Here is an 18,942-nt window from a genome sequence, read left to right as displayed (position 1 = left end):
ATACTTTTATTTTTAATTTTTATTTTGCTTGAAAGTATTTTTTTTTTTTTTTGTTTCATTCATTGTGTAATATTAACTTTTTGTTTGTTTTTAATTTTGAACTCTATTCTATATAGATTTCTTGAATTTCAGATTTTATTATATTGCTTCATTTTCTTACTGCACAAGATTTAAAGAAAGCAATCAAAGTCCAAATTTGCTGAAAGAAGTATATTAATGTGAAGTTGTATGGTGTGCATTGTGTTTTTTGATTTGCATGTTATGATTGTTGCGTGATATATTCTTACAATGAAATAAAAAATAACATTTGTCATCCTATTTGTTCTAAAATAAAGATGCCGTAAAGTTGGTTTTTGTTGGTATAGATAAAAAAAATTTAAATTTGTTCTAAGGAGTTAGAGATGTGTGAAGTTAATTTTTCAGGTATAATGCAGTGTTGTATTTTTTGATTTTGTAATGCAGTGTTGACTTTTTTCCTTTCATATTCTTGAAAGTTTAATCTGTACTATACTTTTATTTTTATTTTTCTTTAAAGTATTATTATTATTTTTTTGTTTCATTCATTGTGTAAGATTAACTTTTTTTTTTTTTTTTGCAAGAGGTTTCTAACAATAACATTCACATTAGAGTTTTACTTTAAGGTTTGTCTTTCTCAAGTTTTTCATTTTATGAATCATACTGGCAAGGTAACATAATATTACATTTTTTAAACTTTTTCAATTCAAATAATACAATTATAAATCGAAACATAATTTTTATAGTAAATTTTTTTTTGCAGGAACATCTACCATTCTTGGAAAGTATGGCTAAAGAAATCTCAGAAAAAGAATGGATAATCGAATTCAGTGCAGATATAGACCAGATGAACCAACAATGCCATAAAAATTTTAATATCTTATCAATTAATTCTGCAAAGGAGAAAGAAATACGTTAGTTACTATGATTGTAATAAGAATTTTACTTCCTATTTAGAACTTAAATCAAACTAATTTTGTAAACTTATATTAAACTTTTTTTGTAAATATATTGATATGGTTATTGCATATATTATTTGTTTTCTTTGACATTTCATTTTTTTTTTTTTTTTTTTGCAATTAGGTTATAACTTCTTTTTACTATATGATTCATAGATTTGTAAGAAAATATATTTTTTCATGTAATACAGTTGTGTTATTTATATATAGTTCATATATATATAAAATTAGCATATATATTTTGTCTCCATTGGGCAAACGTCCCTTGGACGTTTCATTACTACTAGTATATATATAAGTATGAATAGGAGATGAACAATCTTTTTGTCTAACAATTTTTCTTCCCATTTTGCCTCTGCTTCTATTCCCAAATTTCCGTTTTGCCCTTAGGCTTCTTTCTCCCACGCGTAAGCCCCTCATCCCCTCTCAACCCTCTGTTTCTTCTTCCCTCCAGTGTGGCGCTGCACGCCAGCGTGGCCAACACCACCTAGCCCATTCTCTTCCCCTCCAGCTAGCATCTCTCCTCTTCCAATCTCAGCCCCTCTCGTGCCGCCATTAACCCTCATGAGGGAATCCAAGCCGCGACTCTTTTTCATTCCAAAGCCACCGTCGCGCTACCGTTGGCCACCATCTTTTCACCACACCACCATCGGCCCTCTAGCCACCTAAACTACTCAACCTCAGCTCCGACCCCTCTAGCTCATTTTCCGATTTGAGTATTTTGGCCTTTAGTCGCCGCCCACGCCGCCACCCGTAGCCAACTACCACCACCATTTGCTTCACCAACCACCACCACCATTTGCTTCACCAACACCTCTAAGTCTTTCCCTAGTCATCTCAAGTCTTAGTCTATTCTTATTCAAAATTTGACCTTTTGAGACCCACAACCATAGTCCAAAATACACTGTTACGTTATTGTGCCGCAATCTATTGCACCTCATTGATCATTCGAAAATTATATTTCATCACTATACGTAATTTTCCAAAGAACTCTGTGAGATTTGAACATATTTTTGCATTAACTAATTTTCTGCAGTCTGGTTGGTTGTGCCGGACTTTGAGTCCGAAGAGTATGGAGTCGATTGGATGTTAGGATGTGTTGTTTATTTAATTGAATTATGCTTGCGTGCATTTATGTTGTGTTTGGCGTCATGGCATTTATTGCATCATTTCATGTATGCTCATGTGTCGTGAATGAAAACTGGATTTTCATGTGAGAGATGATTTTTGAGTATGTTTGAAATTAATGGATTGAAAGGAATAAGAGAAAGGAAAATGAACTGTAGGGATGGTGGTAAGCAAGGACGGTGGTAGAGTCCCGCTTGTGTTTCCCGCCTACGATGCACGTGGTAGGGATGGTGGTAAGTCTCGCCTGTGATTCCTGCCTACATTGTTAGTGGTAGAAATGGTGGTAAGCAAGGATGGTAGTAATCCCGCCTGCGAAAAATTGTTTTGACAGTTGTTTTTCCAACACCGCTTGCACCAACTGGTTTCACATAATATAAACTTTCTGGATGAAAATGCCCCTAGGAAGCTAGGTGTTTATTCTAGATTACATTTCCACCGCTTACCGCTGAGTATAAAAGTCTTCACCTTATTCATTTTATACTTAGATTCTGGTTACTCATCTTCTCAAATCTGCTTCTTCATTTCAGCGTTTAAAATTTGCTGTCAGATTTTGTTGCTTGGCTTTCGAATTTCAGATTAAATTCGGTATGCTTTCTGTTTGGTTTTATGCTCTATTAATTATGAAATTTCCTTTGCTTTCATAAAATAGTAAATACTTATAGATGTGAAATTTGAAAATCTTTTTATGTTTTTTATGATTACAGAAATCATTAATTACAGTTTAGCAAAATTATATTGTAGACTCATAACATCAGGACGTAATTACTTTTACATTCATAACATGTATATACATAACGTAAAAGACATATACGTAAAAGACATACAAATAACATGTCAAGAATTTCTTGGTTGAATATCCCAGACTTTTTTTTTTATAAGTATTTCCAGACTTAATACTTAAAATTCCAAAAATTTAAGCCAAAACTCATAACATGTAATAGATATGTTATATATGTGTGTCAAACATATAAATTTTCAAATATGAAAAAGGTTGGTATACATACAGGAAAAAAAAACCCAACAGAAATGAACACATGCATTCATTTATCTACAGATTCACAATAGAATAAAAATAAATAAATATAAAAAATACAAACATCGAAGATATGAAAATTTGTTGAGATTTAAAATAACAGAACAATAGAGTGAAAGTAAAATAACAGAAACGATATTAAATTTTCACATCTAACAAAGAAATGATACAGACATTTCAGCCGTCAAACATCTGAGATTTCAGGCTTAAGATAATAACAAAAACTCACAACATGTAATAGATATGTTATATATATATGTGTCAAACATATAAATTTTCAAATATGAAAAAGGTTGGTATACATACAGAAAAAAAACCCCAACAGAAACGAACACATGCATTCATTTATCTAGAGATTCACAATAAAAGAAAAAATAAATAAATATAAAAAACAGGAAGATCGAAGATATGAAAATTTGTTGAGATTTAAAATAACAGAACAATAGAGTGAAAGTAAAATAACAAAAACGATATTAAATTTTCACATCTAACAAAGAAATGATAAACATTTCAGCCGTCAAACATCCGAGATTTCAGGCTTAAGATAATAACAAAAGTAACAAATAAAGAAGAGATGCAGGAATTTACAAAACAAAACAAAAAAAATAAAGAAACTTACGAACTCACATCTGGACACGATTGCTTCAAATATATGAATGTCTCCAGAAATAAACCCGCATAAAAAAAATACGCCAACTCAAATATGCAAAAAATGAACATCACATCTTCATTTACTTAATGGAAGAAAAATTTAACAAACAAAATGAAAAAACAGAAGACGAAGGAGTAAAAAAATTACAGACGAATGAAAAAGTAAAAATAAATAAAAATAAAGTTTAGATCTGAACATGATAGCTTCAAATATATGAAGATCTGTTCAGATCTATAGAGAGAAAAAAAACAAATATAGCACCCTAAAAAAATATACATGGAATCGGATCTGTAGGAAAGTAATTTAATAAAAAAAATTTTTGAAAAAGCTATAAACATTGACTACGATCTGAAGATTTCTAGATCTGTAGAGAAATTAAATAAATAACAAAAACCATCGTTCAGATCTCCACAAAATATCTTCAAATATACAAGGATCTGTTTAGATCTTTAGACAAAAAACTCCAGATATAAGCCAATTAAAAGAAATTTCTATCCATTCCGATCTGCATGTCGGAAGCACAAACAAAACGAACAAAAAATATAACCATTTACAAAAAAAACACCTACAGACTAACGAAAATGTAAAGAAAAAAAAACAGAGGAGGAAGATAGAAACGGAGAAATAAAACCACTTAAGAAAAAATAAAACCTACAGATGAAAGAAACAAATAGAGGGGAAAAAAAAAAGAAATAGACGAAAAGGGAGAAGAAGAAAGGTGAAAAAAAAAACAAAGAGAAGAGACGGAGGATTAGAGGAAAAGCGAGAAGAAGAGAAACAGATGAATTGAGGAGTATAATGATGTATTTATAGTAGTAGGTATAAAACAAGGGTTTTCTTTTAGGCAAAACGTCGCCTTTTTTGAAATGTCATTGATGGGTGTTACACGAATGTGCTAGAAACGGCGCCGTTTAGGTGACTTGGGCTGGGTTTGTTGGGCTGATTTTCCTGCTTTGTTTTCTTTTGGACTTCAAGTGAGAAAAAAAAACCCTAATAAAATTAAGACTATTAATAAAATTAACAATATTAATTTCACTAATACAATTATAAAACTTCATGATGTAAAAATATATATATTCTATTACATTTTTTTTTTACAGGTTTGCTATTCCTGTTCTTCATTTATTGTTCTTTATTACTGTTATATTATAATTCTAAACATTATGCAAATCATGTGTATAATATGTATTGTAAACAAGAAAATAAATTTTGAAAATATAGACATAAATCTGTACTTCATTTGTAGTTAAGATTTCTATGTTATGATTATCAATATTTTGCACATAAAAAATGTGATTTTTTTATGATAAAAAATAAAAACTTAAAATATAGATGAAACTCTATCCATTCATATTTAAAATTAAGAAATTGTATAAATCTAAATTATCGTTTTGTTGTTTGTGGATTGGCAAGTAATCAATTTTTCATATGTTTTCATGTGTTAAATAATTATATGATTAAATTATTTAACACTTAGTTAACAATTATTGTTATACGATTGAAAACTATAGAATATATATATATATATATATTTATATATATATATATATATATATATATATATAGAAACAAAAGAAAAAAAATTTAGGATATTACGCAACTTTTATTTGCAATCTCACAAATTTTATTCTTATTATATAGTTATTTTTGTTTGTAACAGTTATATAGCCACTTATTACAATTGAAGTTAAATAAATAATACTAACAAATTATATTTTAATATGTTAGTATAGCTTTATTTAACAAACGACAATGTATTATTGGAATAATCATATGATCTTATATAATATATTTCTTTATAACAGGCGTTATGGTTTTGTCACTTTGTGCTTGTCTTTCTGTTCGTTGTTTGGCTCTAATTCCACTAATATTTTATTTGCCCCTATTTCCAGGTATGTATTGTTATTATTTATACAAATAGATGTTATTATTTATATTATATAATATTTAATGCATTTATTTCTACAAGGCATCTTGTAATTATATGGAATTGTGATTATCAATTAGAATTGCTCAATATTTGTTGTATCTGTATTAAGATTTTTAATTGTAAATAGTTCAATATCATATTAAATAATTTAGTTTTAATATTAAGCATATTTTATTGATTGAATGATATTTATTTATGCTTTAAATGTAGATACTTGTACTATTGTTTATTTTTTATGATCTTGTTTCTGTACTTTATATTTTATGTGTTTGACAGATTGTTATTGATTTTTTATTAGTTTGTAAGATTGTTGCGACATTCTTATCTTGTCGTAAGAATGCTAGCTGGTAGGCTGATCTTATTTAAAAATAATTCAATTTTATTAAAACTTTCCTAATTCAATAGTCACTTTTTTATCTACAATAGAAAATTGTATAATTATAAATATGTTCGTGCAAATTCCTATGTTATAATCATAGATATTTTGTAGATAATATATGTGATTATTTTTATGATCAATAAAAATTTTAAAATATAGATAAAACTATTACATTTTATAATTATATACATTAACCTATTTTTTATTATTACATATTTTTAGATTTCATAAATATTATTTTTAAAAATATTTTTTATATTTTCACAATTGGGCATACGATACACGTTTGCCCTTTACTAGTGTGTGTATATATATATATATATAAAATAGTTGATGGATGTTTCCTCAACATCTTTTCCATCCTTTGTCAGATCGGTCACTAGTGTCAGTCCTGCATGGGCAGTACCATATGTTAATGTGAATTTTGGATAGTATTGATGATTTAATATGCCGTACATAGGATAAGATTAATGAGTTGTCTTGAATTCAATTAATGTTATTTTTTTGTTCACTCGCTTGTTTTTGAACTTGATTATTAAGTTTTCAATATGAACTAATTAATTATAGACATCATCATATATAGATAGTCTTTTACATTCTAAAACATCATATAATATATTTTGTTCCGATCACCTTCACAAATTTAAATAGAGAAATGATAATATCAAGAATAATAAATATGAAAATATTGAGCTTGCATGAGCAGTGACTCTTCGGCACAACATGATGTGAGAATTTCATATTAAAAAAAATAATATTTTATTAAATTCATCTAAAATAATTTAATCTCATTATCTAAACGAGTGCTAACTTTCTGATTGGAAATAAATATGAAAATAAATTTTTAGTTCACATAATAAATATATGAGTTGGGCTATTCTGTCGCGTAGTCCGCTCACTTTGACCGTTAGTTACTTTTGTAATATTTTTATTTTTTTATTCATATTTTTTAATATATTTAAATATTTTTTAAAAATAAATAAAATACATCAATACACTTAAAATTACTTCTTTAATCATTAAATAAAATAAAAAATTTCCCAGCGATTATAACAGTAAGAATCGGTGGGTAAAGTAATTTTTTCCTAAATATATTATTTTCTCTACGTTTTCACTATTTTATATATTTGTTTTATATTTTGCCATCCACGTTGTATTATAACGCTCATGCAAAACTGGCGGCAAACGATTTCCGAGCCAAAACCCATGCCCGAGGGTCTTTCATATTTACTCTCTCCGTATATAGCAAACGCCTTCCGCCTTTCCATTCCAGCACACGCTGAAACTGACACAGCACAAACCCAAAACCCCTCTGCCTTCAGACCCAAAATCGCTAACTTTATACCCTCGAATCATCTTCTTCATTGCCAAGAAGGGCTCCAATCGGAGGCCCAATTGATCTTTTCTTGTTGCTGAGTGTGTAATATGCTTGTGAGCCACATTCTCGTGTCCCCTCTCAGATGGGTCCCCAAGAATCATCCGAGACCACGGAGCTCGAAGTGTCGGTGAGTCTGCTTTCGAAAACTCCAGTCGTCGACTGCGAGATCAATCCGTTCGTAGATGTCACGAGCCCAGGGTCTCAAATAGTCCCACCGCATTCACTGGCTTGCAACTGGTTGGTCTCGTCTTTTCTTTCTTTTTGTCGGTATATCTTTCTTTCTGTTATGCGTATTTTCTCGTGCTTTGTTTCTTTATCTCGTATGTGAATCTGAATTACGTGCTTACTCTAATTAGCATGTTCGTGTATGCAAAACTGTCTGTAAGGTAGTTTAGAAAGAACTGGGAAAGGAAGCGAGAATTTTCGCCCGTATAAAGAGAAACGGTTTTAGCTTCTTGAACCCGACGGAATCTTGAAATCAAATGGAGCATTTAAGTTTCAACTTTCGATCTCTAGGTTTTTGGGTTGATTTCATTTTCCGTAAGATGAGTAAATCTCTGGGACACTGAGCTCTGTTTGGCATCCGAGACAACTGTGAGAAAGAATTTTTTTAAAAATCAAGCTGCCCCAATTTTTGGTTTCTTAAAAAATGTAACGGAAAATAATTTCCTGACCCTTTTAAGTTAGGCAATTGAACTTGGCTGAGGTGGGTTGAATTTTTATTTCTTTCAATTTTCTTTTCTTTTCCAGTTAAAGCTACGAGGGAACACGAGTCTAGGCACGAGCCGAAGACATTCAACAAGAGTTTGTCGACAAAATTTTAATTATTTTTCTTCCATTGTCTCTCATTACGGTGTAGCATTTCAAGACACTGTGCACGAGAAATACGGAAGACTGTTTTGAAGAACAAGAACTTTAAATGTTCTATAAGGAAATTGAAGTTTTCCCAAGTCATTATAACGTGGTAATATAGCGCCATATATAGGGCTGACTCATAGTCTATTCCTAATATACGAAGGTAATATTATAAGGATCCTCATGGTTAAATTTCTTAATTCAATGAAACTATCAATTTTAGAACCTTAAATTTTCTATGCTCCACAATATTGAATATGATAGTATTAATTTGAAAAATATAAACATACCTCCCTCCATTGTTGTTACTACAAGAACAAATTTGATAATTTGATTTGACTAGGATGATGATAGGATCCCCTTACAACTTTATCTCAAAGTGTCTTTTTTCAAATTATGTTGCAGGCTAGAATTCTACCCTTAACTTAGAGAGGTTTCCTAGCCATCATGAAAAGCCTGAGTATTTTTGTCCCATTATAACTCAGATATCTTTAACTTTCGGTTAGTTTAAACGCATAATAATTTATAAGGTTGCAAGGGTGTGTGAGACACCTTGTAGGATAATTATTACAGGGGTAATACTCTTCTTCATCTTAATCATTGTCATCCCCAGTCACACATGGTGATGTGGCAGATTTCAAGTAGGTGTCATTTAAGTGGTTGACAGAAGAGGCCATTTGAAATATGACACGTCACCATGTGTGACTGGGAATGACAAGGATTAAGATGAAGAATCGCATTCCTCTCGTTGCACTCATACCAGTAGGATGACAAAAGTGGACGTATCATCTCTCTCTCAGCCCTGCTTAAGTTCTGCAGTGAGTTTTAGTTAGTTAATTCTAGTATCTAATTTTGCAGTGCGAACATTATTTTTCTGTTCTTATGTTTTTAAGTTTACATTTTTGGCTGAGGAGCTGTGGTGTTTACATGTAAGGGTTAATATCTTTATTTTTCCATGAAAATGTGTATCCGCTTTCCCAAATTCCTTAATAGTGGGGTTCCTTCCCGATGGTTGCTGGAACAGTAAATTTAACATTCACAAAATCCCCCCGAATTTCAATTTTAATTAAATGTGGCAACAATAAATCACAAATTTTTCACGTGCAATGTCTACTTTTTCAGATTTAATTTTTGAATTAAATCTGATTGATTTACCTTTGGTGGGAGGAGATTATACTTGGACAAATGGTAGGACATATTCAAGGCTGGATAGGTTTCCGGTTTTGCCTTCTTGGGAGGTTCATTTTTCTGGTTTAAGGTCAGAAATTATTGCCGAGATTGTGTTCTGATCATTATCCTATCATGTTGGATTGTGGTGGAATTGAGGGTGGGAGAAGGTATTTTAAATTTGAAAACATGTGGCTGAAGGATGAGGGATTTGTGGACAAGGTGAGAAGTTGGTGGAATTCTTATAATTTTTCAGGTACTCCTAGTTTTGTTCTGGCTGGAAAATTGAAATCTCTTAAGAAAGATATAAAGAGATGGAATAAAGAGGAGTTTGTGACTTTGGACAGCAAGAGGAATCTTCTTTTGGAAGAGTTGAGAGGTTTGGATGAGAAGGAGGTGCAAAGGGTTATTTCAGGGAAGGACAGGAAAAGAAAATAGGGGTGGCTTCTGAACTGGAAAATATAGCGTCAATGGAGGAAATTTCATGGAGGCAAAAATCTAAGGTGCTGTGGTTGAAGGAAGGAGATAGGTGCACTAAATTTTTTCATCAAATGGCAAACTCTCATAGAAGAAATAATGTGATTGAGGTTCTTCAAGATGGGGACAGACTTATTACGGATCAAGAAGATATTAATCGCATAGTGAATTTTTATGAGCAGTTGTTTTCATAAGATTTTTCTTGGAGACCAAAACTGGACAGATTTTGTTTCGATTCTATAGATCAAGTCGAAGCTGATTGGCTAGAGAGAGAGTTTGAAGAAGAAGTACTTAATGTGGTTAAGGGTATGGATAGGGATAAGGCTCCGAGTCCAGATGGGTTCTCTTTGGCATTTTATCAAGCATGCTAGGACATTGTTAGAGAAGATATTTTGAAGGTGTTTGCCGTATTTCATTGATACATGAGGTTTGAGAAGAGTTTTAATGCGACTTTCATTGCACTTATTCCAAAAAAGGTAGGAGCTGTGGAGATGAGAGATTTTCGGCCTATTAGTTTGGTGAATGGAGTGTATAAAATCATTTCTAAGGTGCTGGCCAACCGTTGGAGCAGGCTGATGGAGAGGATTATTTTAAAATCGCAAAATGCATTTATGAGGGGAAGACAGATTTTAGACTGTTTTAATTGCTAACGAATGCTTGGAGAGTAGAATTAAAATGGAGAAAGCTGGTATTATAATCAAATTGGATATGGAAAAGGCTTATGACCATGTGTTCTGGGAATTCCTTGTTTATATGCTGAGGAGATATGGTTTTGGAGATAAATGGTGTTCATGGATAAAGCATTGTGTGTCGACTTCAAGATTTTCAATTTTGGTGAATGGAGAACCGGTTGGATTCTTTAGCAGCTCGCGTGGTTTGAGGCAAGGTGATCCCATCTCTTCCTTTCTTTTTGTTATGATCATGGATGCCTTGAGTGGAATTATTGAGAAGGCGGTGTATGGTAATTTTCTGTCCAGCTTTGTGGTGGGTGATGAGGTCCAGAGTAGTTTCAGTGTTTCACACTTATTGTTTGCTGATGATACATTGATTTTTAGTGAGCCCAATTCTGAAAATCTTCGTGCTTTAAGAGCACTTTTGTTGTGTTTTGAAGCCGTATCGGGAATAAGAGTTAATTTATCGAAATCTGAAGTCGTTCCTGTGGGTTCTGTTCAGAATATTTCAGACTTGCCAAATATTCTGGGGTGCAGAATTTCTTCTCTCCCCATGAGGTACCTTGGAAAATGATCTACTTGTCTAAAGGGGGAAGATTAACTCTAATAAAAAGTACTTTGTCTAATCTTTCCACTTATTTCTTATCTCCTGTCTCTTTTTCCTTTGCCAGCAAAGGTAGAAAGAAGAATTGAGAGTTTATTTCGGAATTTTTTATGGGGATTCTACACTTAAGTTGGATTTTCCCTCTCCTTTTAGAATTGCAAGAGATCAAAATGCAGCTGTGGGATATTCTTTCTTTTGCATTGACGATAATATTCAGTGGCATATTAACTTTTGTAGGGATGTTAATGACTGGGAAGTGGATGATATTAAGGCTTTTCTGGAAAGACTTTATAGTTCAAAGTTGATGCTAGGTAGGAAATTCTAAGTTCTTAGGTTCCTCTTTTTACAGCATATTAACTAGTCACAGGAGCTGTGAATTCCCCTGGAAAAACATATGGAAAGTGAAAGTTCCTTCCAAGGTTGCTTTTTTCTGTTGGGTGGTATCCCGGGGCAAAGTGTTCACAACTGAAAATCTTAGAAGGAGAGGTATGTACATTGCTGATTGGTGTGTCATGTGCAAAAAGGATGGGGAATCTGTTAATCGTCTCTTTCTTCATTGTGAAGTGGCCAGTTCTTGTGGAATGAGGTTTTGAATCGGATTGGTCTACTTTAGGTAATGCCCAAGGAACTAGTGGATTTACTGGTAGGTGAAAGGGATTGAAGGGTAGCAAGAATGCTGTTGATATTTGGAAGATGATTCCTTCTTGTCTCATATGGTGTCTATGGCTTGAAAGGAATGAGAGATGCTTCGAATACAAAGAACGTTCATTGGGAGACCTTAGGGATTTTTTCTGTAGTACTTTGAGTTCTTGGGCTAAAACTTTTATAATGGATGATATTTTCCAGAATTTGTTTTAGATTTCCTTTTGTTTTTAGATAGTAGGTATCTCCTTTGTATACGTCCTGTGTACTTGGGGCTTATACCTATTCTTGGGAATAAAATCTCTTATTACTTATCAAAATAAATAAATAAATCACACACATGCATATGAATTTCAGCCACATGTTGAAAATAAAATCTGATTTGTATATTGCCTGTTAAGGGAAAAAAACTGAGAGATAATTTAATGCATTGTAATTGACTATCTTTGCTTTACTGTCCAGTGTTCGATTAACATTTATCTACCAAATTTAATTAATTATACTGAAATCTTATCTTTGAAGGCAGTGTGTGTGTGTGTGTGTGTTCACAAACCTGTGTTGATCCTGAACATTGTTTCAAAAAGAGGTGGTATTCTCTGATCATGCAGTGCAATCGGTTTTTCTTTCACTACTAGAAAGACATGGTGGCTTTTAGCTAATGTTAAGATTCTGAAACTTCTATAATAAATCGTCTTATGTAGGTACCGAGAACAGTTTACTTGTTCTGTCCACCATGGTAAGTTGAGTACCTTTCAGTGCATGTCCTGTGTAGAATTGGATTTACCACCCAAGGAGAGTTATCATTGCTCTTCAAGGTGTTTCTTAGATTCGTGGAAAATACATATGGTGCGTCATCACGATGCAGCTGAAGCTGTCTGTAGGAATTTAACTGGCAATGAACAATCAGTTAGAAAGCTCAGGAGTTCTGGTTCTTGGCCTGCCTTCGGTGATGCCTCATTACTTCATCAGAGTGCAATGGTGGTAGAACGAGAAGGCAAAGAATGGATTAAGGTGGGCTCCTCAAAAGCTTATGTACCCACAATGGATGATGTTGGTTTAAGATTGAAGCTGGAATCTGCAGCTGTAGACTGTTCGCTGGGTATTCATTTGTCTCCGGTTAATATGATAGTGACTGATCCTGTGATTACTCCTCCATCTACTCCTCATCGTCATATGGTCCAAATTAGACATCTGCAGAAATCTTCTGATGATGTGATGTTTACTGTGCTATCCTATAATGTCCTTTCTGATCTGTATGCTACCAGAAAGATCTATGATTACTGCGCAGCATGGGCTCTTTTATGGGGCTACCGTCGACAGAATTTGCTCCGTGAGATTATAAAATATGGTGCAGATATCCTTTGTCTTCAAGAGGTGTTTTTTTTTTTTCACATTTATCTGCGTAGTTTTTCTGGAATATTTAGTATGAATGTTGGCCCTAGTGGTGCCTGGTAGCTTATTATTGTTTTTTGCTCATATGTTGTTCCTTCTTTGTGGGCAGGTGCAGAGTGATCATTTTGAAAATTTCTTTGAGCCTCAGCTGGCAAAATGTGGGTACTCAGCTGTGTACAAGAAAAAGACCCAAGGGGTATGGTTGAGACCTTACTGAATATAGTCATTTAATTTTTTTAAATCCACCTCTCTTCCATGGAGTTCCTAAAATCCTTTTGCCACACATGTGGTACCTTTGTATTTAACATACACCCATCAGGAGGGATGGGTGTGACAGATGGAGACCTGCATATGGGGTGGAGCTGCAGGTCCACCAGTTTGCACCCACCATCTTCTACTCCCTGAGTGTATTTGAAACTAATGCAGTGATTTGTAATTTGATAAAAAACTAAGGATTATTGTTTCTATAGTTTTTCCTTGTTCTTAACATTTATATTAGATGTAAATCAAAGACAAAGAACAGAATAAAAGCGCTCTTTCTTTTTATATGATTAGTGAGATTACTTATAGGCCGATGAAACAAATTGAAAAATTATAGCAGAACATTGAAAATTTAAAGAAATATTTTTTATTAATTGCATTCCTACAATCAACACTTATATGTATATTAATATACGTTGGAGAACTACATATAAAGCTCTGAAATTTGGGAACTTTTGGCAAAATTTAAATTGTGAGAGTAAGATTAATGGTTAGCTACCTGGAGACATGTTCTTTGGTCCTTGTTAATTTCTTTATTTGACATTGTATTTTGCGGTTGAATGTCCAGTCTTGTAGCTTCATGAGTTTGTTAGATTGATTGTGACTGATGCCTATGGTTTGTATACATTAGATTATGAGGAACTGTCGCTTTGTCTGATCTTAGGCATATTTAATTCATGGATTACCTATTCTATCTTGACCTAATCCAATCATATGTTTAGCTACTTCCAGTCATGATCTAGCAAAGTAAAAGCATTGCAATCCATTGCAGCCATCCAGTCCAAAAGCAACCCAAAACCACTGGCTTTGAATTCAACATTGACATTTCTCAACCCTCAAAAGCATGGCTATTTCTCTCTTGCCATAAAAGCCACATGGTCAGACTGCTGAGACTAGATTAAGCTCTGCTGTCTCTGTCATTGTCATAGTTGATCACTTCTGTGTGAGCGAGATGCATCTTACTATCTCTGTGCTTTTTTTACTATAAGTTGGCCTGAGCAGCCTTAGGATTTTTTTTAAGACTGCCTTAGGAGATTGAAACCCTAGAATCTCTCTCAGTTTATTCTCACTTTTTAACACAGTACTTCTCTTGACTTCTCTGTAATTTCTAGCAGTAGCAAAATAAATTTTATAGATTTCACTCCTTGCTGAGAAATGGCAAGGAATTCCATCCTCAGTCAATTCCAAGAGTTACCTCTGAAAAGATGCTAAACATTTTGCTTGGATTGCCTTGGTGATAAATTGATGAATGTTTCTTCTCATTTATTGACATTCAACACCCCAAATGGCGTAATCTTCTGGAGAGTAAGTGAAATGACATACTTTCTTGCACTGGATTGGAGCATAGTTGCATTATACTGTAGATTTCTTGTCCATGTTGATGTCATTTTTTCGTTATGAATAGTGAACTACCACACTACTTACCAGATTAAAAAACAGCCACCTTAAATTTTCTGTTTAAATTTATTTGTATGTTTGCTTTGTTTTGAGATTGAACTTATGCTTTGGTATTTTTGACAACCATACACATCAGCATTATCTCTTCTTAATCAAGGATTTTTATGTTTCATGAATCAAATCAAAGAATAATAAGAAATATATATAGTTTCTTTTGTGTATAAATTTTCGAACATGCTACTTACCTCCTTTGACTATGATTTTTAAATTTTGGCAAATTTGTGGCCACTCAACTTGAATGATGATAAAATCCTACGTCTATCGTATATTTCTTCATGTTTTGCCACATATCCCTCCTTGTAGTTGAAGTGATTTCTTATCCATGCGACTTAATGACTTGTTACCCTATCATTTTGTATGTAGAAAACCAATTTTTTGATATCTTACAGGTTTATACAGGCAAGGGGTATGTAAGTGATGGGTGCGCAACATTCTACCGTAGGGATCTATTCAAAGAAATTAAGAAATATGAGGTGAGCAAAATATGGTCAGTTGAATAACAAAATATGTCCATTTGAAAGGGTAAATGACTTGGAGGTGTCTTTGTGTAGATTGAGTTTAGAAGAACAGCATTGTCAGTGGTTGAAGCTTTGAAGCCTGAACTCAGAAATCCCGCCCGCATCCACCTGGCGAAGGTGTTTATTTATTACATAGTCCTCCATGTGCTGTATATATATGTCATTCTTGCTTCTCCATCATCTGTTTATCATTTCAGCTTTTTTTATTCTATTTGGTTTGCAGGACAATATTGCACTTGTCGTTGTATTAGAAAAAATGCAAAAAGGCAGCACCACTGATGCCATTCAAACTCGCATTTGTGTGGTACTGTATTTCAACTTTAACAGTTTTGTATTGCTAATTCTGGGAATTTATGCGTACTCAGGCCTTTTATCATCAGGCAAACACCCACATATCTGCAGATCCAAAACATCCAGATGTAAAATTATTTCAGGTACCGTTTAACTTGTACATGGATCTTCTCTATAAATTTTCATTTTAAGCAAATTATACGGGTTTGACTGTTTCTTCTTTTCTGACCCAAGGTTGCAAACCTTGTAAATGGACTTGAGAAAATTGCCCAGTCACAAATTCCTCTACTATTGTGTGGGGATATCAACTCTCTTCCTCAAAGGTTAGTCTTTTGTTTCTAGCATATCTATGTATATATGGCAATTAACTAAGCACCATCAAATTATCAATATATAGCTGCCATGAAAAAAAGCAACATTACTGTACATGCAAGCTGACCCATAAGGGTTTTTCACCTCCATCAGTAACAAGGCCATCCCAGAAAAAAAAAAAAAAAAAAAAAAAGGGGTAATTGGGTATTCCGAAATCAAGTCCGGGCCGGGTAATCGGGCAACCGGAAATGCACTGAAAACGGGTCGTGTCGGAACATTGAATTTCGGGTCGGGTCGGGTCGGGTGAACAGTCCTTCACACAAGCTTGTATAGGTAAGCAACATAAAAGTGGAAGGAGGAAATAAGTTTTTGGTCACCCATAGTAGTTTTGCATCTTGTTGTCTTATGCCACTGATCTACTCTGCTTTGATTTGCCAATCGTGATTTTTTTCATGGTCATTGATTTTCCTTTGATTGATGAACTTAATAAACAGGGGAAATATAATCAATGAAGGAAAATATTGGAAGGAAGCGTATTTAATATAATTTTCTTTGAACCTTTTTTAGCCTAAAAAGTGAACCCTATTTGTTTAACATTTTACCTTTTCCTCTAATTTTATTTACTTGTTTATCTTGATTATTTGGCTAGCGGTGGACCAAGCATGTATGACTAGTTTTGTGTTTGTTTTTTGTTTTATAGCAACTAATACTAACATCTCCCTTCATCTGTAAGCCAGCCAATAATATTAAACTAGATGCAGGCTTTGCATGTGTAAAAACAAAGAAATTGGCAAACTGGAGAGTACCAAGAGTTGAACCATGGATCTTATAAACAACCTCACTCTAATAACACGTTCTTCTAGCACTCCCGAAGGTTTAAGACTAATGATGTGTATCATGCTCACAAATGCACTATCAATGACATTGCAGTGATCCTCATACCTTTATAGTCAGTGGTAGAATTAATCGTACTCGTGAAAGGGAGGATGATTCATTTGGTATATATCAGCATCTCAAGCTTTATCATTCATTGTGTCTGGTAAGGCAATTGTTTTTCCTATGATAATTTAGTACGTACTATGGTTGTTATTGGTTACTTTCATGCATAATACAGTAGTACTATCATTGTTGGGGTGATTGTTATCATGACTTTAATTATTATGTCACTAATGCATGAAAAGGTTCTATTCCAGTTAAGTGCATATGCATCCTCCTCTCAATCAGATCTTGGAACCAAGGAGCCAGTATTCACTCACGTTACGCGAGATTTCTGTGGAACCTTAGATTACATATTCTACACAGGTATTCTAGATTTTATGTCTGAGTTGTTACCCTAATTTTGTTTTTAATACCGGTGAAAGGGCTTTTGCAGTAGGATGATTTTAGTATCTTGTGACCTTGTCAAAAACATTGCATTTAAACCTTTACTTGGAATGCATTAGATGCTGAAGAAAATGGAAAAAAAAAAATGTCATTCCATTTATATATTATGTAATGCTTGCAATAAGTCTTTTCATTTTGCATTGGGCCTCTTTCGGATAATCCAAAAAGTGAATAATAATAGTGATGATGATGATGATGATAAAGAAAAGAGATCCTGAATGACTCTGAAACAATTATTGTAAAGAAAATGGAAAAAAAAAAATGTCATTCCATTTATATATTATGTAATGCTTGCAATAAGTCTTTTCATTTTGCATTGGGCCTCTTTCGGATAATCCAAAAAGTGAATAATAATAGTGATGATGATGATGATGATAAAGAAAAGAGATCCTGAATGACTCTGAAACAATTATTGTAAAGAAAATGGAAAAAAAAAAATGTCATTCCATTTATATATTATGTAATGCTTGCAATAAGTCTTTTCATTTTGCATTGGGCCTCTTTCGGATAATCCAAAAAGTGAATAATAATAGTGATGATGATGATGATGATAAAGAAAAGAGATCCTGAATGATTCTGAAACAATTATTGTAAAGATGAATTTGTGCTTACAAATCTTAACTGAATAATACTATCCTCCCTTGTTATCATAATGCCTTAATGCTGCTAGCATTTCTTTGTCCATGTTATCTGGGACGTTGAGTTGTTGACTCATAAGGCATGTTGTTTGGCTTTTTTGCAATACTAAAGATGCAAAAGAGAGTTTGCCATCCATCCATATCTGAAATCTTTTCAGTTTGATTCTGTTGATTTCGAACTTTGAGACAGATAACTTTGCAACCAAAGGGAGCCTTAAGCTTGCAACACTTCATTCCAGATTTTATTTGCTTTCTATCGATCTATGATTTTATGATTTATTCTCTTCGATCGAGTAATTCTGAATATTTTTGCTTCCTATCAGCGAAGGATATGATTCTTGAAGGTTTGTTGGAACTTCCGTACCTTGAAAGCACTGAACCTAGCCTTCCATCACCTATTTGGTCATCAGATCATATTGCTCTCATGGCAAGATTCAGACTCAAACGACCTTCCCGCAGGAGACCAGACCCACTACCTCTTCCTCTAAACCCGTGGCAGCAATTAAGCAGTAGTACTACATTGGCAGAGTAGTTCCGTAGGTCAGAGAGTTATAGCAGGCAGTATGTAAATGCGGTTCTGTCTCAAACGATCTTTATGGTTGGTCCATTTTTTTGAAGTTTCATCATATATTAAAACTTTGGTATATAATTACTGAAAAATGGTGATAATTGATGCCCATGCCCGTGCCCATACAACTCTGTTCCTGTGTCGCATGTGACTTTTGTACGTGTTGGTTTTTGGCATTTTGCAAAGCAGTACTGTGATAATTCCTTAGTGCTCACGTGATGTATTTGGTCA

The 18,942-nt window shown here is 33.3% G+C and overlaps 1 protein-coding gene across 4 annotated transcripts; it reads left to right on the top strand.

Moving 5' to 3' along the window:
* The first annotated feature begins 7,313 nt into the window (after nt 1-7,313).
* Nucleotides 7,314-18,896, top strand: LOC121262890 (carbon catabolite repressor protein 4 homolog 1-like). 4 transcript variants are annotated; one of them, XM_041165569.1, is made up of 11 exons: nt 7,314-7,711; nt 12,592-13,264; nt 13,398-13,478; nt 15,391-15,474; nt 15,553-15,636; nt 15,743-15,823; nt 15,885-15,953; nt 16,045-16,133; nt 17,053-17,161; nt 17,316-17,424; nt 18,467-18,896. In XM_041165569.1, the coding sequence occupies exons 1-11, from the start codon at nt 7,557-7,559 to the stop codon at nt 18,673-18,675; spliced, it is 1,743 nt and encodes a 580-aa protein (XP_041021503.1). In that variant the 5' UTR covers nt 7,314-7,556; the 3' UTR covers nt 18,676-18,896. The 4 variants fall into 4 exon arrangements, with proteins under 4 accessions (XP_041021503.1, XP_041021502.1, XP_041021504.1 ...); XM_041165568.1 differs by having other exon boundaries at nt 7,315-7,711; nt 13,392-13,478; XM_041165570.1 differs by having other exon boundaries at nt 7,317-7,711; nt 13,392-13,478; nt 15,900-15,953.
* The last annotated feature ends 46 nt before the right edge of the window (nt 18,897-18,942 follow it).

This window comes from Juglans microcarpa x Juglans regia, chromosome 4S, assembly GCF_004785595.1.
Source record: "Juglans microcarpa x Juglans regia isolate MS1-56 chromosome 4S, Jm3101_v1.0, whole genome shotgun sequence".
NCBI classification, from domain to species: Eukaryota; Viridiplantae; Streptophyta; class Magnoliopsida; order Fagales; family Juglandaceae; genus Juglans; species Juglans microcarpa x Juglans regia.
The sequence above is the reverse complement of the archived record's forward strand: the minus strand, read 5'-3'. Positions and strand labels throughout refer to the sequence as shown.